Genomic DNA, 27,757 nt, shown 5'->3' with positions numbered 1-27,757 from the left:
TATCAATTTATGTGGTGTTGATGCTGCAGAATGTTGTACGGCTGCAATTACTTCGGAGTTGTACAAAAATGTTTTACTATTTTCAGCAGCACTCCACAACGATGGGACATCCTAAAAAAATGTACCGAGCTCTCTTCATAGTCTTTCAGCCAAAAGCCAAATCTTACTGCGCAAGCATACAGCGATGTTACCGGCATTCTCAATTACATCAACAAGTTCGAACGTATGTTGCTGTCCTCAATTTGGTTCAAAATACTGACTACCATTAATGAAAGACACGTCGCGCTCCAAGCTAGAGACGCCACCATAGATGTTGAGGTCCGACATCTAGGTGCCTTATTAGCTGATTTGAAGATGATCAGGAACCAATGGGATACAATTTTAAACGAATGCAAAACAGTTGCTATTCAATCGAACATATCGCCAAAGTTTCCGGACATTTGAACGAGAAAACCCAAAAGAAGTTTTGAAGATAATGGAAATGAGATGATTACGGATGATCCAGAGTCTGATTTTAAAAACAATAAATTCTGGGTTGTCGTGATTCGGTAATCACTGGCATTACGGAACGATTTGCAGCTATGAGAAATTTGAACGTGACGTTTTCCTTTTTGTGGTAATTTGAAGACTACGGTTCGGGCGAGCGCAGCAAAATTTGTCGAAAAATACAAGTCGGACGTTTCTCAAAGCTTAGAATCAGAAAAAATTCACTTATAACACATTTACGAAGCAAATTTTGATAAAGGTCTGTCACCATTGAAATTGCTAAATGCCATCTACATATGTTCAAAATCTGTATACAATATTCCCCAACATTTGTGTTGCTTTACGTATCTTTTGCACTATATCTGTCACTGTAGCTAGTGCAGAATCAAAAACTTTCATAGATCGCATAGAGCGAGTTTCAGAACTTGCCACGCTTTGTGTTGAGTCCGTTTTGGCAAGACAGTTAAACTTTGATATTATAAAAAATGTTACAGCGAAAAAAGCAAGAAAAGCCACTATTTGTTATCCGAACCTTCTATATTTAATAATTAAAATTTATAATCATCATTATATTTATCAGATATGTACTACTAGAAATGTACTTATTTCTACGTTATGCCTATATGGCACTACTTTATTTTGTCTTGGATTCCAAACACGAAAAACGGACGAAACTTTAACGGAACTTCAAAATACAAAAACAATTTCTACCATGAGAAAACGAGACCAATATTCCCCTCAAAATTAGTGAGTTTGGCATGTTTTTAATTTTATTTTTTATTACCATTTTTAAAAATAAAAACAATGCAAATAACACGGGAAAATGATTTCGGCCTCTGATGGTTCACTTTTTTCTGAAGAAAGTTGATTTTAGTTGTGTTTTTATGCACGAAATTTTCAAACTAAAAACGAAATTTTCATTTGTCAGAAAAAATAAAGAAAAAACGGCCGAAAGTCACAAAAACCTATCGAAATACAAACTGGCTCGTTTATTTTTAATGAACTAGATTGTTTAATTATTTGTTGCCGATCAGTTTAATTCATATAATTTGTTTATTGATAAGAAGCTGGTCTGATCTAGTTTATGTGGGGTGCGAACAAAACAAAGTTTTTTCCACCTTGCAGCCCAACGTTTCGCTAAGATTTTGTTAGCATCTTCTGGGGCGGGACTGTGAAATTTATTTGAGGAAAAATTACCAAAACAACATTAATGATCAATCACCACAATAGGAAAATATTTACATGCATTTACACTGAAGATGGTGGATTATTACATTAATAAATAAAAACAAAAAAGTCCAAATTAATAATAAGTCCAAACAAATAACCCTTTCACAAACAACAAATGAGACAAAACGATACCACAGCATCACATACATTCCAAAATTCTCAGAAGAGCTAAACAAAAACTTAAAAGAACAAAAACAAGACATATCTCTGGCGTACAAATCAAATTGCACACTCTCAACTGTATACACCAAAACCAAAAGCAAAATAGAATCACAACATAGAAACAATGTCATATACGAAATTAAATGCAACGGAGGAGAGAACAACGACTGCAACAAAATATACATTGGAACGTCAAAAAGACCACTAGGAGTGCGATTACAAGAACACGAATCGGATATAAGAAGAAACAAAAGCGGTACAGCTCTTGCGCAACATATAATGACACAAGCGCATACAGCTGATCAAGGCGAATCTATACTAGGTGGTGGCAAAGCGAATTCAACCAATTCGCCGTGCGGAAGAATGTCAAGTCAAAAGAAAATTTTAATTGATTCCGATTAACTGACATGTTGAAGTACAAGGCGTTGTATGGAAAATAATCAAGAAGAAGCAATCAGCTGTTGGGATAACACCACCTGTAATGAATTCGCCTTGCAGCTGATATACAAAACGCCAGAATGTTAGACACAGAGAAAAGAGAGAGAACAAGATATACACTGGAGAAAAAAACAGAGAAAAAACAATGAACAAAAAGGAAGATAGCGACGAAATCGCGGCAGCATATTTGTTATGTTTATGATAACAAATCAGTCTGACAAATGTACCTGACATTGATGGTACAGATAAATTATGTTATGTGACTCAAATTTAAAAATTTGTTGTTATTGTTTAATGTTTTTATATTATATATTTTTTCCAACTTTTCAATGTAAGTGACACTTATACATGTTTTTTATGATATTGTCTCTTATGTATTTTCGTTGTTTGTGTATTATAAAATAAAGATCCTGCCCCTGAGGATGCCAAGGAGATTGGCGAAACGTAGGGAGTTAAGTGGAGAAAAAGTGTATCTTTTTTTCTTGCACTAGCGCACATCAGACCGCATCAGCTTATTAAAAAACTAACATTAATAAAAAAAACAATTTTAAACAAAAAATACTTAAAAGCAAACACTGTCGATACCATCATTAGTGGTACACTTGTCATCATCAACTAAAACTATAAACATAAAAGGTATGTCGCGGCTATTTCGTCTGTATCTGGTTTTTTCCTTTCTCTCTATATCTATTATTTTCGCATTTTTAAAGTCAGCTACATGGTTGTTTGTTATTGCATGTTGTGATAATGCTGCACCTTGTCTTTCTTGTCTTATATCAGCTTCGTGTTCTGCTATTCGAGTGCATAAAGCTCGTTTGGTAGTTCCGATATATATTTTGTTGCATTCTTCTTTGTTATTACCCTTGCATGCTATTTCATATACGACGTTACTTTGTTGTTGTTGGTCAATGGCACTTTTTGTTTTATTAAAGCACGTTGCTAGCGTGCAAGCTTATATTAAGATTTTTTTTTCCTATTGTGGTGATTGATCATTAATTTTGTTTTTGTAATTTTTCCTCAAATAAATTTCACAGTCCCGCCCCAGAAGATGCTAAGAAAATCTTAGGAAACGTTGGGCTGCAAGGTGGAAAAAACTAGATTATATTTTTATGTATTTCGTTAGTTTTCTGAAATATAGTTTACACAATTACACCAGTACTGAAACTGTATTAGGAGGGAGGGTGATAAAAAATATAAGAGAAAATACAAGAAAAATACAGAAAAAAAAGTAGTGCCACATAGGTATTACAAAAATCTACTATAAATAGTAAATAACCTGCGTTCATTTTATTTTCAGCTCTTAGTCCAAAAATCATTTAGTTAATGTGGCAAAAATTGTTTTTGATGTAATCCATCAATAATGTTTCATGAAGGAGATGTCATTAATTGAAATTAATCAAATGTATTAGTGGATTTTTTATAGGGGGCCCGTAAATTGTTTAGTCCGGGCCCGGATTTTCTCTCTACGGTCCTGGTGATGACTAGTACCTAGGACCTACCTAATTATTTTCTATCTTTTAGTATTATTACTACTTAATGTAAGTATTGCTTTCAATAAAACCGTTTAACTTAAAATTTTTTATTTATTTTATTCATAGGTCGCTTTCTATTCTTGTATGTATTATGTGTTCCAAATATGATCCAAATCGGACCACAAATACGATTTTTGTGAATATCTCGATCCTTGCGCCACCTAGCCATCGGGTTCTGAACTATATTCCAAGTTTCAAGCTTGTAGCTTATCGGGAAGTTACTTAAATTTTAATTACAAAATTCGCACTGTGCAGCCTGTCAAATCAACCTAAAAAAAACCGTTTAAAAACTATAAAATTTGAAGAATGAAAAGTTGCAATTAAGCTGATCTGGAGTCTGTGAGCCAATGCTGCAACATTTCGGGGATACAAAACAAAGACAATTAAAATATAGCGATGTTTAAAGCACTCAGAAGCATTTAAAAGCGTGAGGTCAAATACGGAAATTATATTGTACAGAGTTTTTTGGTGGCGGTGTTACTGGAATGCATAAGATTGCGTTGCGCATCTACATACATATATGACAAACTTCACTGTATATTCAAGTTTCTTCTTGCATATCAACTAAAATGAAACATCTGTTTGGAATGTAGGCATCTGCGGTATTGCTCTCGCACATTTCCATCTCGTTAAAATATTTTTGCTGCATCCACTGTTCTTTCAAGGTACTACATTATGTGCTCGCTTACTTATGTTAGGGTTTTTTAAATTATAACCACTACCGTCGATTACGCCACCCACAACAGACATTTTTAAGCTATGAATGCCTTTCAATACAGGTCCACTTAAGTAAAACCAGGTAAAACCTAAATATTTTTATTTCTGATTATGAACTTATATTCTCTCATTACCAACTTATGTTTTCACAATATGAAGTTACATTTCTCATTATCAATTTACATATTCTCATTATAAAATTACATATCTCATTATCAATTTATATTTTCTCAATATAAACTTTAATTCTCTCATTATAAACTTGAAAAGGTGTAGTGGAAATTTTGATTTGATTTTGTTGATGATGAAATCAATGTTTGAATGGAATACCACCATATCTCGCCTGCCGGTGTGAAAACGGTATTTCTCAGAATTTTGTTTCATAAATGCTTTATCTCAGTCCAGAATGTATCAAGTTTATGCTTTGATAGGTACCCGATATATGGTAATTCCACTCACCAATCGCTATTCAAAGTTAGTTATTCACATTGCGCCATAAACTCGATTTTGTGGGCTATTTTGGAATTTAACAGCTCTGGTAAACACGAAAATACCCCGTAAACTCGAGTTTATGGCGCAATGTGAATGCTATGTATATTGTTCAGTAACAAAACATTTGTATTTGTATTTTATTAAATTTTTCCTAAATTCGGCAAAATTATTTTATAGTGCTAGTCAGAACAGTGAAAGAGAACAAAAGCGAAAATTCAACAATATTTCAATAACGTACTAGATAAACAATAGATTCAATGGGTTGTGTAGCGCAACCCTCTCAAGGGGTTGCCAGCGCAATATATACATAGCTTCTCCAACCCAATTGTCAACCTCACCGACCCACGGCGAATCCTGTTTCATTAAGACACGAGGCTCTGGCGACCCCAAGCTCCTCATGGAAGGAATGGAATGGGAAGGGATGGATGGCCTGAAGGTTTAATGTGGTCATATAAATCGTTCCCGAGATGGTCGGGCTAATACCTCCATGGTGCTTTGTTACCGGAGCGTACCGGATCTATATCCGGCAATCATCAACATAGATAACCCTCACCCAAAGCCTTCGCGGAGTGTCTTTATCGTTAATACAACAACAACAACATAAACAATAGATAATTTGTAAACTAAGACATCATGGTTACATTACAAATTTATAAAGCTTAGCCTAGGGACGCAGAATAGAAATAAGAATAAAGGAGACTTTGCAATGGTAGTACAGTAATAATTATTAGGTTCTATTCGTAGAGAAAATAGGAGATGGCAGGAAAAACGGATAGATCAGTAAAGAGAGTCAGTTGAAGAAGGAGAGGTGAGTCAGTTATAAAACAAGATTAATTATTTTGAGAAATGCAGTGCATTACTTATTTGTCTTATTCTGGCTGGAAGGAAGTTCCAAATACGAATCGACGTAACGAAGAATTGTCGTTCAGAAATTAGCATACGGTGTTTTACATGTGCAAGAACCATTGTCCTCATAGAATGAAGAAATTGAAGCCTTCGATATAGGTAATAAGGCTCCTTTGTGTAAATTATCTTATATAAGATAATAAGTGTTCTAACCTTTAAAATGTTGTGAAAAGAAATGTCTAGCAACTTTTCAGAATAACCGGAAACGTGATCAAGTCTATTTAGCCCGTAAACGTATCTAGAAATGTTATTGTAGGCAACACGAAGCTTCTTTTTACTCACAGCGTCACAGTTAGAAAACATCTCACAGCCGTAGACGAGCAACAGCAATACTAAAATAAAAAATCAAACACAGGAGAATGAAATGGCGTTCAATCCATTCGTAGGAAGGAAGCTAGCTCGCTCTCCAGAAGGGCGTGGCCCATCGGCGGGGGCCTTAATAATTCGTCGCAAGTGGTAACGAAACCCAAAGGGCGGAGGCCGAAAGCAAGCAAGGAGCGTTGTCGGCGGATGCTACACCGAAGCTTTGCAAAAAGAGCTCCGACAGCAAAGCTCAAACGGGCACACCAACATTAAGTGAGCTAATTAAGGAGGCGTCAGCTTCGTTAAATCAGCAAAACCCCCCTGGAGAAAAATAGATGACCAAGCTAGGCAAGACGATTGAGGACTTGATGCAGTTCTTCATAGGGCGTAATAATATACACGAGGAAATCAAGCGTTTGGCCTCCGTAATAAAAGTGCTGTACATCGAGTCGGCCCTAGAGGTAAAGAATTTAGAACATAAACTGCGTGCAAGCGAATGTGCTAAGGATAGAAGTCCGTCACCCCCAGGAAAGCGACCGTGGAATAATTCGTACTCGACCAAGGAGAACAACGTGGTAAAACCCACTACTACACTAAAAGAAAAAAAAAATCCCTGGGTGATGTCGTAAAAACGATTAGAATAACGACGAAAGGAGAGCTGTTACTAGAGCTGAAGAACTCGCAAGATGGGAAAACAAGCGCGTACCAAGCAGAAATTGAAACGGTACTAAAGGACTCGGCTAAAGTTATAACAAAGTCCCAAATGATCAAACTACAGTGCAGAGATCTCGATGAGATTACTACGCCCTCCACCAGCAATGCAACATCAAACTTCCATATGTGACTGCCATGAAAAGCATACGCACAGGGTACAGTGGTACGAAGTCGGCACTTATAAGCCTTACAGCGGATGATGCCAAGGCGGTTCTTAATACGCAAAGAATCCGGGTAGGATGGGTTTCCTGCCGAATTCGAGAGCTCAAGCAAGAGAAACGCTGTTATAGGTGCTGGGGCTATGGGCATATAGCTCAGATATGTAAGGAGACAGTAGATAGGTCTAGCCTATACAGGAAATGCGGCCAGGAAGGTCATAAGGCTGCAAGTTGCGAAAACGCACCGAAATACGCGCTATGTGGGGGACAACATTCAGCAGACAATTTTAAATGCCCACAACGAGAGGACAGCAAAATGACTGTCTCATGAGGGTATTGCAGCTCAATTTAAACCATTCCGAGGCAGCCCAAGAGCTATTATCCCAAACAGTCTATGAAGGAGGATATGACATAGTGGTACTTTCTGAACAATACAAAAATCGCCAGGAGCAGGGTTGGCACTCAGATTCGGCAGGGAAAGCCTCAATTTGGGCACCAGGGAAATTTCTCCCACAGGAAAATATGACGCCAACGGTAGCAGGATTCACTTGGGCAAAAATCAACGGTATATACGTCTTCAGTTGCTATGCCCCTCCGAGCATGACCATCGCTGAGTTCGAAGACATGATATACGGGATCACCATTGAAGCACGAGGTAAACACCCGCTTTTAGTGTGTGGATACTTCAATGCATGGTCATCTGTGTGGGGAAGTAGACGAACCAACGAAAGAGGGAGAGTTCTTCTCGAAAGCCTTACTTCTTTGAGGCTAGAACTCCTAAATGAACCAGGGATATATACCCTCGATACAGGTACCAGACGATGCATTATAGATCTCACCTTCGCTAGCAGCGAAATAGCAAGACGAGCAAAATGGTCCATAAGCAACGTCTACCCACACAGCGACCATAAAGCTATTAGCGTAGAGCTGCTCGAAACTCCACGAGCAGTAGCAGCAAGACATCGACAAAGTAGGAAATGGAAACAGCACCTTTTCGACCCACAAATATTTGACACTATCTGGAAGGACGCCATAGTACGAGAATCGCATGTGGAAGACCAGCCGGTTCAAATCACTAAGTTGCTATGTATGGCATGTGATGCTGCCATGCCCAGAAGTCGCGGAAAAGCACAGCGCACTCCGGTATATTGGTGGAATGACGAAATTGCGGAAGAGCGTAGAAAATGTCACAAAGCACGAAGAATAGCGCAGAGGGCACGCTCATCACCACGATATGCGGAGTTACACAGCACCTATGTCGCACAAAGAAAGGCACTTAAAAATGCCATAAAAAAGAGCAAGAAGTTATGCTTTAGGGAACTGCTGGATAAAGTCGACCTAGATCATTGGGGATCAGCCTACAGAACTGTGATGGCCAAAGTTAAAGGACCGATATTACAGCAACCTACGTGCCTGATACTGATGAATACTATTGTTGAAACACTTTTCCCGGCGCAAGATCGCTGGACTTATCCAAGCGAGGATCTACAAAGTACGGAAATTCCGCAAATTACAGAGCAAGAGGTGCTGGACGCTGCAAAAAGAGTTGCTGATAACAAATCCCCAGGACCCGACGAAGTACCAAACATAGCCCTTAAAGCCGCGATCACAACTAGGGCTACATTATTTACTGATCTTTTTAATGCCTGTACGCCCGTAGAAACGACAAAGACTTGTCCCCTTGCTGAAACCCGATAAACAGCCGGAGCAACGATCCTCATACAAGCCACTTTGTATGCTTGATTCCGTAGGAAAGTTTTTTGAGCGTATAATAAGCGAGCGCCTAGAGCTGACTTTAGAAAGCCCAATGGCTTGTCGAGTAATCAATGTGGATTTCGCAAATCAAGATCCACCGTAGATGCAATACAAACAGTCGTCAATATAGCTAGAGATGCTATCTCTGGAGGCCAAAATAAAAGGAAGTTCTGTACACTGATTATGTTGGACATCAAGAATGCTTTTAACACTGCGAACTGGCTGCTGATTATGTTGGACATCAAGAATGCTTTTAACACTGCGAACTGGCTGCAGATAATGGCAGCGCTGCAAAGCTTCGGCACACCAGCTTACTTACGCAGAATAATAGGTAGCTATCTTAAAGACAGAGTACTTCTTTTTGAGAGGGATCAAGGAGCAAAAGAGTACAAAATCACTAGAGGCGTCCCACAGGGATCTGTTCTCGGTCCAACGCTTTGGAATGTAATGTATGACGGGGTGCTAAAGATTGATCTACCAGAAAACACGGAAATTGTGGGATATGCTGATGATATTGCAGTGGTAGTAGTGGCCAAGAAACTGGACCTGCTTCAAGCATTATGTAATGACGCCGTAGCAAGAATAAAGGAATGGCTGACCAATACGGGACTGGAGTTGGCTAGCCAAAAGACGGAAGTGGTATTAGTAAGCTCCAAACGGTCGGCGAACGAGTTAGTCTTAACTGTCGGGGATCATCAAATCACTTCAAAGGATTCCTTAAAATACTTACGAGTGCATATTGACTCTAAGTTAACTTTCAAAGAGCACTTCAGAGCGGTGGGGGAGACAATTACCAAAGTTAATGGAGCACTTATGCGAATAATGCCTAACATTGGTGGTCCGAGCGAAGCTACACGTCAGCTATTGTCCACAGTAACCAGCTCAATAATACTATACGCAGCACCAGTGTGGTATGGATCTAAACGGACCCATCAAAAATATATATTAGCAGCGTACCGACTTGCTTCTTTAAGAATAGCAAGTGCTTATCGGACGGTGTCCGACGACGCGATCCTAGTTCTAACCCGGAAAATCCCAGTGGACTTACTGGCAAGCGATCTGTATAACACTAATATCGAGCGACCATCTGAAGAAGACAAGAGCAAGGACACAAACAATAGCTAAGTGGCAAGAACGGTGGGAGGCCTCGAGTAAAGGGCGTTGGACTTTCACGCTTGTTTGGAACGTAGTTCAATGGAATGAGCGGAAGCACGGCGAACTGAACTACCATCTCACGCAGATAATAAGTGGACATGGCGGTTTCAAAGAGTATTTAAGGAAGCGTAGGATAGGGGAAGATCCTCATTGCCCAATGTGTACCACGGAGTTAGAAAACGAAGAACACGTTATGTTCCACTGCCCCCGTTTCCACGAGGAAAGACTCGCCTTGTATGGAGTCTTTGGGGAGGAACCTACCACGAGAAATTTAGTATCACATATGTGCAACAGGAAAGAGTGCTGGACTGCAGTGAGCAAAATGGCATTTATAGTAATGACACGCCTGATGGATGCTGAGAGGGAGCGCAGAGAAATGCGCATGCGAAGCAGTGGCGATTAAACGGACACTCAGAGCAAATAGCGGGAACCTGGACGCAGGGACAACAGTAGGCTCTTAAAAAATGAGAAATATGGAACGCCACCCTGAAGTATTGCGAAAGTGGTGCTGGGGTGGGCGACGGTTCCAAAACGGGGCTGTTTTTTAGTCCACGGACACACGGTTGCTGCGGCGGCAGCAATTATGGTGCATTAGGCATTTTTCAGCCTCCCCGCAAAAAAAAAAAATCCGTAGAGGAGCGTAGGTATTAAGTACGCTTTGGATAAAAAGTAGTCGAATATGTAGCGGAGTGAAATACTGTGTCAACCACACTGTACGGAGCATACCGTACACTTTTCCTACGGTACTAAAGATATGGTCTTTCCAGGTCAATGTTTTGTTAAAAACTATGCCAAAATTACTTGCCATGTCAACATGTTCTATAACAGAATTTTCAAACATAATATTGTCTAAGCCATTTGTAGCTAGCGGCTTTCTGCGGATGACAATACACTTCGACTTTCTAGGATTTAGACATAAACCGTTCATAGAAGCCCATACACCTATTTGACTAAGGTCATGATTCAAATTACTTATACATGAACTCATACAATCGAGAGGACAGCACGTATTCAATTGAACATCGTCCGCATAAATGTGGACGTCACAATACTTAAGGACAGATACAAGGCTCCAATGCCCTTTATTTAGAGGTCTCTTATAATTTTTTTTGGACAAGAATTTTTCCCGGAAACGCAGCTACACATTATCTATTTATTTTTATATACATACATATATCTACAAGACATAGTCCCCACATATAGGCACAATACATCAAACCAAAAGAAAATAATAATTACACAATGCAAGGAGTTGATTAAACAAAAAAAGTCTTGGCGACTTAAATACGTTTAAATAATAATTACAAAAATATACTGTACACTTATTCAAAAAATAATGGAAAGGCGCGATAACCTACGAAGAGATTTAAGGCCGACCTTATCTTAAAATGTCGTGCTCCTTTTAACTTTTCCTACAAATTGGCGGGACTGGACCTACTTGTTTTATGCCGACTCCGAACGGCATCTGCAAGGCAGATGAGTTTTCACTGAGAGCTTTTCATGGCAGAAATACACCCGGAGCGCTTGCCAAACACTGCCGAGGGGCGACCCCGCTTAGAAAAATTTTCTTCTAATTGAAAAAACTTGTTTCTAAAATTTTGATGTTGCTTTGGCCGGGGCGTGAACCCAGGGTCTTCGGTGTGGTAGGCGGAGCACGCTACCATCACCACGGCGGCCGCCATCTTATTAAATCATTCAAATTCAAAGACGTACAGAAGTATAGGGGGTTGCACCTTACATATTTAAAGTAGTAAGCAGGTACTTCTTAATTCTGAAAATCGGGTCGCAAGCATCTAAGTTTTTGCAGTGATTATTGAAATCATGACAAATGCCTCGAAATGGGTCATGCATTTCGTAGTTCGATCTGCATGTAATTATATGCAGTTGTTGAAAATATCTACACCTTTTCCAACAGTACTTTAGAAAATATCGAATTGATTTTTGAAAGCATCAGTTCGATGTTGAAAAGCATCAATTCAATTTTAGAATGCATCATTTGAACTTTAGAATAGTCAAATGCTCTTTGGAAGACGTCAAATGTATTTTAGAAGTATCAAATGTACTTTAGAAAACATAAATTAGATTATAGAAAGATTGAAATATACTTTAGATTGGTCAAACGTACTTTAGAAAGACTCAAATGTACTTTCGACAACATCAAATTTACTTTAGAAAATATTTCTATTGTACAAAGTTGGTAAAATCAAGTAACTTTTGCAAATAGTTGTATCTTATAAAAAAAATATTCATAAAGTTTGCGTTGTTTAAATGCTCATTCTGCCTTGTATCCATGAAACGTCGTGCATTGATAAGGTTATTGCCATGTTAACACCTTTTCCATGGGGAGTGCTTTAGAGATTTATCAACGGCAATAAGAGTTGCCCCATTTGTCGAAGCGATATAATGCGTAAGTAACACAAAAGTCGTTCTCTTTATAAAATGATGCTCTTTAAGTATAGTTTTCAATTGTTTTCAGTATCCGAATCAGTCCAGCGGCGGGCTAACAGAAAGTACTCTTTTGAAGACAGAAGGAGAATTGTTCAAGCTGCCAATAAAGGTCTCGATTGGGTGCAGCTGGCAGAGTCGCTCAATGTAAGATACAAAACAGCTTACGCATGGGTATCCTCTGGCTCTGAGATGCAAAGCGTTATGGGACGATGAATTGGCAATAATATTTACATGGATAGAGGAGGATGCAGCCATCACATTAAAAAGAATTTGCGAAAGAATTCAACAAACTTTTAGAAAAGCAATTTTCATTTCCATCGTAGGAAATTATTTGGAAGGACAAATGTATACATAAAAGGTATTCATAAGGAGCCACTCTCAATGAACAACCAACTCAATAAAGAAAAGCGTCGTGAGTATGTAATTTCGCTAAACCAATTAATTCAGTCCGGCAAACAAATAATCTTCATTGATGAGACGAACTTTTAATTTATTCTGTCGGCGTTCATGAGGTCGCGCAAAAATTGGAAAGGGTGCCGTATAGGTCTGCCGGTCTCAAAAGGTCCCAACGTACATCTTATTGGGGCCATATCCGCATCTGGCGTAGTGAAAATGACTACCAGAAGAGGGACTTTCAAGGCTGACGACGCAAATGCTTGGCTTAGTATGGTTTTGCAGAGATGGTGCTTGCAGATGATGTCATTGTTTGCGACAACGCGCAATACCATTCCAAACTACATGAGGTTTGCCAGGAAGCCACTTTATTGCGGTTGGCGCCTTACCCCCCTTTGCTTAGCCCTATTGAAATAATATGGGGAAAAATAAAAGCTTATGTCAAGTCAAACATACAAATTCCTAACGTAAATGGATCGGGTGTTGTTGAGCAAAGGTTGCAATATTTAGAGGACATAGTTGAGGATGCCGTAGTAACAATTAATGGTGGAGATTGCGCTAGAGCAATTCAGCATAGTACATACTTCCACGCTGCTGCACTCGAACTTGACGAGCTGGACAATTAAATTATGTACATAGTTTATTGTTAATTTCTTTATATAAATAATGTGCAGGTTTAAAAATAAATTTATATACCACATGCTACAAATATAGATGTTTTTAATAAAAATAATGTGAAAAAAGAAATAAATATGGTTCTTAAGTACATTTGATATTATCGAAAGTACATTTCTTGCTTTCTAAAGTATATTTGATAATTCTAAAGTTCATTTTACTCTTTCTAAAATCTAAACTATAGTTTTGAAAGTACATTTGATAATTTTAAAGTACATTTAGTGTCTTCTAAAAAACAATTGACTATTCCAAAGTCCAATTGATACTTTCTAAAATGAACTTGACACTTTCTAAAATCAAATTGATGTTTTCGAAAGTACTACTGGAAAAGGTGTAGACGGTCTGACTGGCACATTGAACTTAATTTCGCCAAGCAGAAATGGCCTAGCTATCATCCCTCTTAATAGTTTTACTATAAATAAGACATTAAGCATCTCCCCACGGCTCTGTAATGTAGGCAATTGTACTAGTTTTAACCGGCTGCAGTACGGAGGAAGATTCCTTGACGTGTCCCATGGCAAGTGTTTCAAAGCAAAAACTGTTTTTGAACCGATTCCAGTTTATGGCAGTGAATTTGATAACGTGGGCTCCAGGTTACCGAAGCATATTCCAGTATTGGCCTGACCAATGATGTAAACAGAGTTTTAGTAGCGTACGGATCATTAAATTCCTTAGATCACCTTTTCACGAACTCCAAAGTATCTTTAGCACTATTAAGCCAAGTTTCTATATGTAATCTTAAATCAAGCTTAGGGTCCATTGTAACACCTATGTCAGTGAAGTTGGCGACTTGCTTAATAACATAATCTCCAAACACGTACTCATGGGATTTAAAGGTTTTCCGTGTAAAACACACTTACACTTCGGAAGATTTAGTGACATGACCCTGCAAAAAATCATGCGATTAATCCCTAAAGAGATTGATCCCCGATTGATCTCTTTTGTCTACAGTTGGGCATAATTGATCCCCTTTAGTCTCTTTTGGGTACAGTTGGGATTAGTCAGTTTGAAATCTATGTAGCCCTTTTTAAGATATATTGAAAACAAATCAGCAACGAAATGAGGAAAATAAAAAAAATTACAGGTGATGGAATCGAATTATTTAAGAAAAATAGTTGCGCCCTATACCGAACTTAAATTACTAGTACTTACCGACCACGCCGAAGTAAGGGTTAAATTTTCGGAGAATGTTTTTTATCCTTTTTGAAAAGTGGGCGAACAACTTACTTCAAACAGATTTTGTGGCTTGATTAACTCTTCGATTGTGCTTCTGCCATGAAAGTTTCTCAGCAAAAAAGTCATCTGCCTAAGCAGATGCGTTCGGAGTCGGCCAAAAACGTTTAGGATGACCAGTGGGAACAATTAAAAACAGCACACCACATATTGGAAGAGAAGCGGATATTTACCGAGAAAAAACACTATTATTATTATTTTAGTAGAATATATAGGATCATACTCAACAGTAAACTTGGCTGCTTGCGGGTTAACATATAAATTGCATGTTCTTTTAAATTTGTACATAATTGTAGGGCTGGACTAATTTTTCCTTTGAGGAAAATCAAGTATTTATGTTTTACTAAATATCCTTTAACTAAAAAGATAAACACCACCCTCTACTACTGCTAACTTAACGTACTTCATATTTATACAAAACATACTTTGATTTTGCGTTTTTTAATAAACTTGGAACCTTTTAACCTAAATCATCCCAAATAGTACACAGCAACCAAGGTACCCAATATCCAATTCGCTTTCTGCACGTTTCTCTGCTTAAATTTTTTCTTCAAGTCGTTTATTCATAGCCCCAAGTGATTCGAATAAATTATTTTGTATTTCACTGTACCTCTTCATAGGCAAGATCAGATTTTCTTCGATTAATTCCGCTTCTTGTGCAAATTTTGTATTATCTTCTGCATGTCGTATAAGCTTTTCAGTACGTTCACCCGGTATACTGCGAATTTATTCAGCACCGAGTATGGATTCAAGTTGTTTGATGCGTTCCAATTGATCAAACTCCATGTAAATCTGGAGCTGTAGCATTGAGGTTTACCCCTTTAGAACGAACTTGCTGGGTTATCTCTAAAAAATTGTGATTGAAATATTTTTCCAGCTCAGGAGCACGTGAAATAGTTTTAGTGATTTGTTGTCGGTTGCCAGTAACTCCATTTAACATACTATTGACTGCTAGAAAGGAGCCAACAATTATTTCTGATGGAGTACCTGCAGATTTATTGATCTCAGCAGTGTCAGTTGCAGTGGCTGTATTGCCATCTTCGCAAAGTGGGCCCAATACGCGATTGAGAGAATCTATTCTTTTTCAAGTATATTCAGAACTCCATTTTTCAAGTTCTGTGTTGGTGAAGTAAACGAAGAGTACCTATATATCCTATATAATTTATCCTAAGTTGCTTACTTTTTAGGAACTCATACTTGCCTTTTCCTTAGACTGAAGTATTTTAAAAGATATTTTTATACAATTTATATTTCCGAAGTTATTTTTGTATGTTACATAGTATATAATTTTGTGTAGAAAATTAGTATATGAGAAAACTAAAACAAAGGCAGGTAATTCTATACGACAGCATGACACTGCTAATTGACATAAGTACTAACAATCCGAAACCGGAGAAAAAAATTTAAAGTCGTTCAAAAGATTTTAACGAAAAACCGAAAAATGATCCACGGGTCCCTCCGAAACCGGGGGTGGGAACCACAGTATTTTTCCGCAGAACACTTTTTTATTGGCGACCTTCGGCCGCGTTTATAAAAAATTACCCTGGGTGGGTCCAACACCGGTTTGGAGGCCAAAGCTATATCCGCGCAAAACACTTATATTCACAATTTTTTTTGTGGGTACCCAACATTACAATAACCACATGAAAATCGCCAACTTCAACTGCAATTATCTCCGGACAGAGATAAAAGTTTTCTTTTCCGGTTTCGGATTATTTATACTGATGTCAATACGCGTCTTTTGACACCTCTCTCGATATTTTTGGACGCGTATTAGTAGTGTCATGCTGTCGAATAGAATTCCCCAAAGGCACTTTTTCGATAAATAATGGTGTAATATCTCAACAATGACTCATTTAGGCCTGCGTATTTGCAATTTTTAATCCTTCCATGTAATTGAATTTCTCATGGCTCTTTAGTAGGTAGAATACACGTCCTGAATTAAAAAAAAAACTGGCGACCAGATCCTCCTTGACCTCCTTTGCTGAGCTTGTCCCCACATAAACGTATTTTCTTGGTTTCACAAACTTGAGTACAACATTGGTATTTGTTTATTTTAGCTCACAACTCCTAAAACCAGACCAAAAATATCGGAAGAGGTGTCAAAAGACGTATTTTGATTCCAGGACCACGAATCCGAGAGCGAAAATTCTAAATTTTATTTCTGTTAAAAGTTATTTCCATAAAACCGAAAAATGGCCCCGGAGCGCTCCGAAACCGGGGTGGGATCCATAGTATTTTTACGCAGAACACCTTTCTGCATTGCCGGCCTTCGTCCGCGCTTATAAAAAACTACCCTGAGTGGGTCCAACATCGGTTTGGAGACCAAAACTATATCCGCGCAAAACACTTTTACGCACAGTTTTTCTTGTGGGTACTACTAAATCATCAAAACAACAGCAACCACATGAAAATTTTCAATTTTGTTTGCGAATATCTCCGAAACGAAATAAAATTTTGAATTTCCGCCTTCGGATTCGTGATCCTGGGTGCGTCTTTTTACACCTGGACGAGATTTAGCAGTTGACAGCTAAAGTAAACGATTAACAAAACTTTGTACGGTTTAAGGCTGATCATCGCCAAATCGAACAAATTCATCGCGTCCAAACTTTCACGCGTAATTTTATAAACCCACTATATATATTTAATATATTGCAATAAAACGACGTCAACAAGAATGTTCAATATTTTTATGCACGCAAAAGAAATAACAGCTGTTTTTTGTTATCCATAGAGCTGCAAAAATAACGATGGCACTATCGATTGTTTTATTTTAGGAAAACCATCGATTTTTTTCTGTCGAATACTGTCGAATGCACATACAAATTATATGAGAGCAACCGAAATTGAATTTCTGAGGAAAAAGCTAACGCGCTTCCAAATCTTATTTCGGTTAGGACATTAAGAGGTCTTTTATGTTCGTGCGTTAAGCGAACGCAATGATTTTTTATTAGAGTGGCCTGTAAAAATGTTATAATTAAAATGAAAAATTGGAACCTGTTGCAGATTTTTGACATAATTTCCTTTGAGCTTTCTATCAAAAAAAAAAAAAAAAACAACTAGCTTTAATAGCTATTTTATTTAGATTATGAATATTGTATCTTTGTAACAAAACGATTAATGAAGTTGAGATATTGCTAGCATGGCACTGTCAAAGCATTTCAGCGAAGTGACGCGTCAAGCGTTCTATGTTAACGCGTAGTTGCGTTACTTCGCCTGTTATATAATCAAAATATAAAACTTGTCTAATGTAGAACGATACATGACGCGTCAAGTGTTTTATGTAAATCCTGCCTCACATAGAGCGCTTTCAGGGCCGTTTAAACTTGACGTATCCATATCCATATAAAAAAGCTGATCCAACCATCTTTAGAGAAATCAATGTAATTGGTCAATAGTGCCATACCATAACGCCGTAGCCATAACCATTGTGAATGAAACTAAGTGTGATATCTTATCTGTCAACTGACTCACAGGATGTTCAATATGGCTACTTTTTTTTTTGACAGGGTGTTCAATATGGCGGCGCATAGGGCCGGCTATCTTCAGTGGGTGATAGAAAGAGATACAGAATGAGACAGCGATAGTCAATTACAAATCAGGTGATCCAATCACTTTGGAATTTTGACGTCTATGCAGAAGATATTACACTTAGTTTCATTCACAATAGAAATAACCATACCATGGCCAACCAATTCGTTTTTGGGTTTTCGCTATATCGATTAACCTAAAAATATTTGAGTTGGTGAATTTAATAAATTTTTGTAGATTTTATTCATTGTTTTGGATACGTTATGACTAAGAGACTTATTTTTTCTGGAATATGTTAGTAATTTTTTTCGTTTTCTTCATTTTTATGAACATTTCACGATTTTTAGGCTGAGGAACCGATAACTGATGCCAATTGATATGGGCAAGTAAAAATATGGTTACGACTATGTCAACTTTGACAGGCCCTTCTCTCAGTGCTTAGATTTGACATACGATCTCAACTAAACAAGTTTAAAAATTGTTTACAATAAGTACAGAAAATTGCATGCAATATTGTTGGTATGCAGTAAAATTTTGTTTATAAGATAACAATGACAAGCCTTAACGTTTTCTTCGGTTTGACTCTACCAGCAAAATATATTTCTGGCGTGCATGTTCATAACGATAAATGTCAAAATGTACCTTTTTTAACTTATTTGGCAAAGCAACCCAGTAATAAGTTTTTCTTATGATCGGAATAGTGGATTAGCTATCACAATTCTATCGATAAATTTACGTGCAATGTAATCGGTATTTGGCAGTCATTAGTTTTGGCAAATTGAGTGATAAGTGCAAAATCATATGACAAAAAATTTGTGTTGAATTAATAAAAGAATAAAAAAAAAAAATACAATAAAAGAACTATCGCAGCATGAGTAAGGTAAGTAAACGCCATATGCGTCGATTAGTTAGCAGAGAAAGGAAAAAGGGTCGTGCAAAATTAAGTTTGGATAGAAAAGAAACTGACCCGGCCGCGCAAATTTCTAGATCGACAGATATTGAAGAAGTGCTTCCTGATGAGCCAAGTTGCTCGCAGAAAGTACCTCTTTCTGAAAAACTAAAAAAATGGGGAATTCGTAACAAAATAACATATAAAAGTCTTTCCGAACTTTTAACGATTCTTTTAGAAGAAGGTATGAATGTACCCAAAAGTGCGGAAACTCTTAAAAAATAAGTCTGGAATTTTAGTTAAAAATATGAGCCCGGGATTCTACTGTAACATAGGCATTAAAACGCAACTAAATAGAATTGGAGAAACGTTAAATAATTATAACAACATAATTGTTGATGTTAATATTGATGGGTTACCATTATATCGTAGTTCTAGGGTACAAGTTTGGCAAATTTTATTGCGACTAGTTAATATAACAAATACGGCAGTTTTTACTACTGGATTTTATCTAGGTAAATCGAAACCAAGTTCAGTTACCCAATTTTTGGCTGAATTCACTGAAGAAGTAGCAGAACTTTGGGAAAATGGTTTCGATTTCAATGGCCGCTGCATAAAATTTACAATAAGGGCTTTTGTTTGTGATGCGCCTGCAAAAGCTTTTCTTTGCGGAATACTTGGGCATACTGGGGGACATGGTTGTCCAAAATGTACTCAAGTGGGACACAAAATTAATGGCGTCCTAACTTATAGCACAGAGGCTGGAACGCTTGTTTCTAACGAAGATTTTTTAGAACGAAAGTACCCTGACAAACATGCGCCAGCTTTTAGAAATAATTTATCTCCCTTAGAAAATATTGGCATTGACATGGTAAAACAAGTACCCATAGACGTTATGCACTTAATTGATTTAGGTGTAATGCGAAAATTTATCATGCGTATTATAAGCAATGAGTCAAACTTTTAATTTAGAAAAGAAACAAAAATTAACATATCTTCAAAACTACTAGCTTTACGTCCCTATATAACAAAGGAATTTGTTCGAAAACCAAGATCTTTGGTTGATATAGCGAACTGGAAAGCTACAGAATTTCGTATGTTTCTTCTCTACTATGGAATCTATGTTTTTAAAGACGAAATTCCTGGAGATGTATACTATGAATTCCTTCTTTTACATTGTGCTTGCCGTTTATTGTTTTGTCCTAAAAAATTTAGCTCAAATATTGATTTAGCGAGTGATATTCTAAAGTTATTTGTTAAAAATTATGCTGCTGTGTTTGGAGAAAATAGCATTAACTACAATGTGCATGGTTTACTGCATATTGCGGAAGATGTTAAAGAACTTAGTATTCCTTCAAATTATTCCGCCTATTCTTTTGAAAATTATTTACAAGTTTTGAAATCTTACGTAAGACAACCAAGACAAATATTACGACAAATATCAAATATGGTAGTGCAGGAAGCAATCGTCACTGATTCTAAATTTTCAGGATTTAAGACTAAAGATAATTGCATAAACAGTTTTTATTTTGACGGATATATGCTATCCACACAACGTCCAAATAATTATTGTTCGCTGAAATCACAAGATTATGTAGAAATAGTAGAATTCAAAGATCAAAATAGTAATCTTATAAAAGGAAAGAAATTACTGAATTTAAACAGCTTTTTCACAGAACCTATCGATTCTCTTACATTAGCCTTCGCCTATTGTAGAAGAATTTTATCTGGATGATGTCGAATACAAATTGATGTGTATCCCTCTAACAGATAAACTTCTTCTAATTCCAATTTTACTACTTTATTTACTTCCTTACTTTTATTTATTTTATTTATATTTATAACTAACATTTTTTTCTTTTTGAGCACATTTTCAAAAAATTTGAGGCGCAAAACAAAAACTCCTCGACGGCGGCAATCCCAGCAAAGAAAGTTAAATGTAAGTAAACACTCCTTCTTTAACATGATTTACTATCAGAGCTGCGTAGTAATGAATATACTTGGTAATTAAAAAATTTAATTCTCAATTACAATTACTTGTTACTGGTACTTGGTAGCGAATACACCGTTTCTAAATTTTTGATCAATTATCTCAAATACTATCGATTACTTTCAATTCTTTTCAATTATTTGCTCATATCTATTTAAGAATTAAACACCTGTCCTTGATTCTACCAGCTCTGTTTATTACCTAACATCGTTTAACACATTTTGAAAAATTATAGTTTCAGATGAAAATAGTTACCCGAGAACCAGCAGCGTTACGTGTGCCAGCGAATCTACAATAGGTAATCAAGCCTTTCATACGAAAGTAGCACTTTAAAACATACCTCCTGTTGCCAGTGTCAATCACAATTAATAGTCGACCGCTCAGCAATTCGCGACTATTCCTACAATAACTACAATGATTATTACATATCAATCAACACTCGCAATGGATGAGTCTTTTTAGCGCAAATTTATAGCTGTAGACTTATGGTTAGACAACACTGATATACTAAATTTTTCCTATATTTTTAGAATCTCGTCGGATCAGCTTATCATCGTCGGTCATCGAACATACTACAGGTAAAGTTTTATCACACAATAACGAAAACTACGCAATGAAAAAATATCTCGGCTAAGTAAAGTTTGCCTTATATGTCGGTAAATTTAAAAAATAATGTTTTTTTGCAAGCGACCTTGAAAAGGAAACGCTCCAAGTAGCTATACATTTTCATCATGGCGGAACTATGCAAGTGGTGAAAGGATTTCGGCTAATTGGCTCTCTTTTTAGCTGCTTTGACAATCCGTTTACCCAACGGAACTGGCTTACTTCGCGTTGTGCTTTCTAGGAAATTCGGTAATTTACTGAGCGCTTTATTTCCACCAGCTTACAAAAAAACGCCGATCGAAATTAATTGAGTTGATACAGGATTATTAAATCACACTATTAATGATCGTTTTTCAATTTATTATAGAAGCCACCGAAAGCTTTTTCGAAGTTGTGTGCTGCAGCCACTGTAAAATATTTGAGAGGCAACTACAATCAATTGAGAAGAATTTAGAAAAACTTGATCACCTGCAAATGATAGTTGATACCCAAAATACCGCTATCATGGATGCCATAGCTGGGCTGAAAGTTGCTACCGAGCAGTTAGTTCGTCAGGAAGTACAAAATACACCCGTCGTAAAGTATTTTCCACTTTGTGACGTATATGAGATGCAGCAATTGGACGAAAAAATTACATCTTCTAACACAGATGTATATGTAAGTTAAATGTCAACTTTTAAATACTTTTTAAATACCATTCGTGCCTTTTACAGGAATCTACGATTGCATCAATATTATGCAACAATATCAAAAATTTACCACTAATTATAAAAACAGACGTGATAATTGCTTTGAATTTGGACGGGACTCACGGCAAAATTGGGCTGAAATCGTTCCCAAACTTGTATAGCGCATTGGCAGGTATTTACATATAACCCCTTATATAAATACATTGTTTTTTGAATTTAAACTTTTAAATTTTTAGGAGCTGTGTCTACACTTCCTTTTAAGGGATTAACCCCCGAGGATATGCTCCGAAAAGGATTACAATTTTCCAAGTCAAAACATTTTAAGAAGCTTCACCGACAAAAAAACAGGGTTCACAATCATAACAATGCCTTAGTACAACAATATGTCAGTTGATCGAAATCAATGAATACATTCTTTTGACTTGACACTCTTCTGCATGGCAAATTGGGTTGAATTCGATTTGCCATCACCTTATTCTGACAAATTCGTCATACATATTTTAGAGGGTTGTCTATCATACATAACTACATTTGAATTCTACTACGATCGGAGTAAATTTTACTATACGTTTACAAATAATAACTTTAGAAGCCGCTGCCAGAATTTTTTAGACAAAAAGATTTACGGTTCGAAACCAAAACTCTTAAGTTAGTTTTATGATATATAATAATTTTATAAAAAGTATAATAATATTAGGAGCTTTCGTTTGTCCAAAAGTTGTGCAAAACAACGCTCATTTAAGGCAACAAAAAATCTTGTTATGAATTATTATTTTTCGTTTTTTTTTCTATGATTTTATTATGTACCGAATGTACATATATACTTTATTACTGTGTGAATTACTTAAATTTGTGTTCAATACAAAAACTTTGGCCACACTTAAATATTAAAAAAAAAATTATATACAAGTAATTAATACAAATTTTACACAGGAGATTAATCTTTATCCAAAGCCTTTATTGAACTCAATCTTCCGTACAAAATGCAAATTCTGAATCATTTCATTAGTGCTTTATTGAATGCCGAATGTAGTCGAAAATTTGGTACGTTTTGCTTTATTGGTCGGATTTTATTGTCAATGTAACAAATGACAATCAAATTTCATTATACCAAATTGTGATTCGATTAAGTTTCTGCGTGAAGTCGATATAATAAACATATATCATTTTATATAACTTTGTGGCTATAACTTTTAAGTTAATTTTAAATTTAACAGTTTCTATACTTGTCCATATATCTTTTAAAGATAGTAAACAAAAAAAAAAAAAACAAAATTTTAAAGAGAAACCCTAAGAAACAGTTTCGTAGTCATATATATAGTATTCCTGTGTTGCTAATACAAAATGCTCACAATGAGTTTAGAATTCTAAATCAAAACAGTACAGCCTACACAATTTTTGTGATTGTAGCAGCATAAGTGTGACAAGAAAAAATTTTAATTAAGGTACATTCGATTATTGAATACAAAAACTAAAATACTTAAACAGCATTGTATCCGCACTCTGATTTTATGAGTGTACCTAGTCTGAAGTAGCAATATATGAGTAGGTATTATATACATGTATGGTAGTCGATTAAGTTTGGGCTGATAAAACTTTGCCGCGTTACTTGACATTTACTACATTGGCAGAAAAATGTTAATCGAAATTAATTATATATGATCAATTCACTAGGTCTCCTATTGTCCTATGTACTATCTTTTTAAATACGACTCTCGTGAACACCACATCCTGTTGTAGATCGTATTTAAGTATATCCGTAAGGAGGGTCATCTGTAAAAAGCCTGTAAAAATCTAAATGTATGCTACCGCTTATCCTTCTATTAATGAAAATTCTTTGACATTTAAAAAAATAAAAAACAAAACAATTTATTTGGCAATAACTTAGTACATCTGATATACATAGGCTGCTGAATTGTAGTTTTTTATCCAAATTTTATATAATAAACAACAACAAAGCACATATGAGAGGTTTAAAATCATAGCACATATGAGGAATTTAAGACCTTGTGAATTATCTAATAATTTATTGCAATATTTACAAAAATATTTGTTGTTCTTTCCCATAAAGTTATAAGCACAAAAAAAAAAAAAAAACGTGCTAAAATGTTCACTTAATGAAACCAAAAAGTTTTGTCAAGCCACACAAAAAGAGTCCTGGCCAAGTTTCAGAGTTGATAAGAGTTTATTTTTAATTAAACAAATGAATGAATGAAATAAACTAGATAAAAATGAGATCTAATAATATATTAATATAATTTCAAAATAAATAAAGCCATCTATTATGTCTGAAAAAAGCTTAAAACTTAAGTTATTTCTAATTAACAAAATGCTTGTGTTTTACTGAACTGTTTTAATGAGTAGCATTAACGTAGTACCTGCATAAAAATTATAAGACTGAATTTTTAAACTTGCTTATTTCAATATAAACCGGAAATGAAAATAAACCTAATTTTAATTATTGTTTTATTTTTAAACGGATTACATCGGTGAGTATGTATCATTTTACTACCATTGGGGTAAAAATGCGACTGGTCCGTATTTGAGTCCTTATTGGGCCGAAAAGGGACTACTCTCTTATGTTCCCATATGGGTACAAAGGGGATGGGTCCCATCGATCCCTTTCGGGTATAAATGGGTACAATTAGTCTCTTCATAGGACATGCTCAAACAAAAGGGAACAGTTGAACTCATACAAAGAGATCAAAACTGGCATTGGTCGCATACTCCTTTGCGACTCATCCCGGACTCATCGTAGACTAATCGCATTTTTTGCAGGGGAGGTTTACATCACACCATACAACTAGGCTGTTCAGATCCAACTGAAGAAGTGCTCTATCCTCTATCTATCATCCGCATACATCAACGACTTACAGTGTTTCAAAACACTTGATAGGCGTTAATGATCAGTAGGAAGAACACTGGTTCAAGATGGCTACCTTGTGGAACACTAGAATTTACATTGATAAATTTGGACCAACAGTTGTTAAAAATAACTGTTTGTTTACGTTTATTCAAAAGAAGAAACCCAAAAGAGAAGTAAAGGAGGAAAGCCTGGCCGGTCGAGTTTGTGTAACAGCAGATAATGGGATACTTTATCAAACGCCTTACTAAAATCTGTGTAAATAACATCAATTTTGCAGTTAGATTTAAAACTATTGGATACAAGGTTAGTGAACTCTAGCAGGTTAGACACTGTTGACTTTCCCTTACAAAAGCCGTGCTGTGATAAGTCAATAACCGAAGATACACTGAACGCCAGTTGCTTTGTGACAATCGCTTCGAACAGTTTGGGAATGGCATTGAGTTTAGCTATTCCTCTGTAATTTGTGACACATCTGCTGCCACTCTTATAGAGAGGAATGACTTTCCACTCATAGGAAACATCCGTTGCTTCAGGGAAGCATTAAATAAAAACGCTAGAGGTCGATATAGGTATTGTGCACAAGTTTTTAGCACAAATGGCGGAATTTGATCAGGTCCAGCAAAGTAAGATATTTTCAGATTATCCAGATGCCAAAGAACATCTTCAGCACTAATAAAGGGAACTAATGCCGAATTCAGTGGGGACAAACTAAATGTATAATCTGACGGCACCGAATCGGATGATCAGATTCGAATAGTTAGATTTGAAATAATCTGCAAACTTATTAGCGCAATTGCGACTAGCTTGGACTAATTGGCTTTCAAGAATAGAAACCGGCGAGGAGTGTCACACGCACCTTTGGACCTATGCTCAGGAAGATTGTGAAATTCGAAATATAAAAAAATAAGAGCAGGATGATAGACATCTTCAGGCAAAGCAAACGGATCACATCTATTTACAGCACACCTCGACGTGTCATTTACAAATATCAAGTCCAAACATTTACCAAATTTGTTGCGAACATTGTTCAATTGATAAAGTCCGGCATCAGCTAGGTCGTTTAAAAAATCGTAAAAGATAGCACGGGAAGATACAGGAACCAGAAAACCATCTATCTATGCGACTCCAAGACATCCAAAGCAGATTAAAGTCACCAAGCAATACGACAGAATCCGAGGACCTGGTCATAGAAACCACTGATTGAACTATGGACGAATGCTTCAAATGTAAGAAAATATCAGATTGTGGCGGAATGTAACTTGTTACAAGATATATATACATTGAAGACAGATTTACACGCACGCAACGCAACTCGACATCGTCAGAGTTTGCGAAATGCACCACCTCCGCAGAAAACCTAATGTGAACTGCAAGCAAGACTCCTCCACCGATTCTAGCCGGGCTTTTCTGAAAATATCAAAAGAATCAATTGTGGCGAATATTATCATCACTATGCTGTTAGTAAGTAAATGCACAACAACAATAGAGCAAGCAGCCACACTTGTGTACATGAACACATCAAAGCAATCCATTTACACACGTGCATAGAAGGCGACTAAGAAATTCTCACATACACGTATGTAGTCATCAGCTAAGAGCAGTTGTTACTTACACATACACACGCATATAGCTAAATAACCAAGTATGCGATACAACTGTTCCATGTTCGTGAAAAGTCCAGACTTTTTATGCGAACGAGGCAACAGAGAGTATAAAAGCAACGCAAGCTGAGGATAACTAATCAGTTTTATTTAAACACGCCTTTGTGAAGTACGTAATATTGAAGTATAACTGTTCTATTCCCAAAGTAGTCTAAATAAAGACCATTTTGCAATACTGAATACGTGCCTGACCCGTGCGCATTTTGCGCAACCAATATAAAAGTCTCTTATCAAATATCAACAGAAATCAGCTGTTCTATTAACTTACAGCGCGCGCTGCCATCTAGCGTACAATATAGCTTGCGCTGTCATCTAGCGTACAATATCAACTGCCGGCAATGCAGTGCAAATATTCACAATAGTGCCATAGTACAAATAGACTTCTTTGTGTGCTCACAATCGTTTATTTTTAACAAATTATTTTAATAAAATACAGCTAAACAAACGCACTACGACCAAAATTACCCAAAGCTCGCTAATAGCCCGAATCTCCATCTTTACAACCAAAACTTTATTTATAGATTTGAATTCCAAATATAAATTAGAAATAATATATACGATTGGAGTTATTTATTGGACAGTTCAGCGATTCGAACGTTAGCAGAAGCTGTATAATTGTCAGAACTTCCCAAACATCATTACAATATAAACTGCACTTTTGTGCACATTTTTCAAAATTGGGTCGAAGATATGGCATTCAAAAACAACGTTTTTAAGATAGACGCAACGCA

At 36.5% G+C, this 27,757-nt stretch overlaps 1 protein-coding gene, 1 long non-coding RNA gene and 1 pseudogene across 3 annotated transcripts; 1 reads left to right on the top strand and 2 right to left on the bottom strand.

Moving 5' to 3' along the window:
- Positions 1-14,351: 14,351 nt before the first annotated feature.
- LOC137245323 (uncharacterized) lies at positions 14,352-15,875 on the bottom strand (annotated as a pseudogene).
- Positions 15,876-16,030: 155 nt separating this feature from the next.
- LOC137245379 (uncharacterized) lies at positions 16,031-17,811 on the bottom strand. Its single transcript, XR_010951314.1, has 2 exons — positions 17,303-17,811; positions 16,031-16,867 (listed from the first exon to the last, which is right to left on the bottom strand). It is a non-coding gene; the product is annotated as an uncharacterized lncRNA (long non-coding RNA).
- Positions 17,812-19,095: 1,284 nt separating this feature from the next.
- Positions 19,096-24,651, top strand: LOC137235240 (uncharacterized). 2 transcript variants are annotated; one of them, XM_067758329.1, is made up of 7 exons: positions 19,096-19,208; positions 21,084-21,156; positions 21,449-21,505; positions 21,738-21,785; positions 22,178-22,467; positions 22,524-22,671; positions 22,736-24,651. In XM_067758329.1, the coding sequence occupies exons 1-7, from the start codon at positions 19,200-19,202 to the stop codon at positions 22,891-22,893; spliced, it is 783 nt and encodes a 260-aa protein (XP_067614430.1). In that variant the 5' UTR covers positions 19,096-19,199; the 3' UTR covers positions 22,894-24,651. The 2 variants fall into 2 exon arrangements, with proteins under 2 accessions (XP_067614430.1, XP_067614429.1); XM_067758328.1 differs by having other exon boundaries at positions 21,443-21,505.
- Positions 24,652-27,757: the final 3,106 nt, after the last annotated feature.

The sequence above is a fragment of the Eurosta solidaginis genome, chromosome 1, assembly GCF_040869045.1.
Source record: "Eurosta solidaginis isolate ZX-2024a chromosome 1, ASM4086904v1, whole genome shotgun sequence".
In the NCBI taxonomy this organism is placed as follows: domain Eukaryota; kingdom Metazoa; phylum Arthropoda; class Insecta; order Diptera; family Tephritidae; genus Eurosta; species Eurosta solidaginis.
This window is presented reverse-complemented; position numbering and strand designations above follow the sequence as displayed.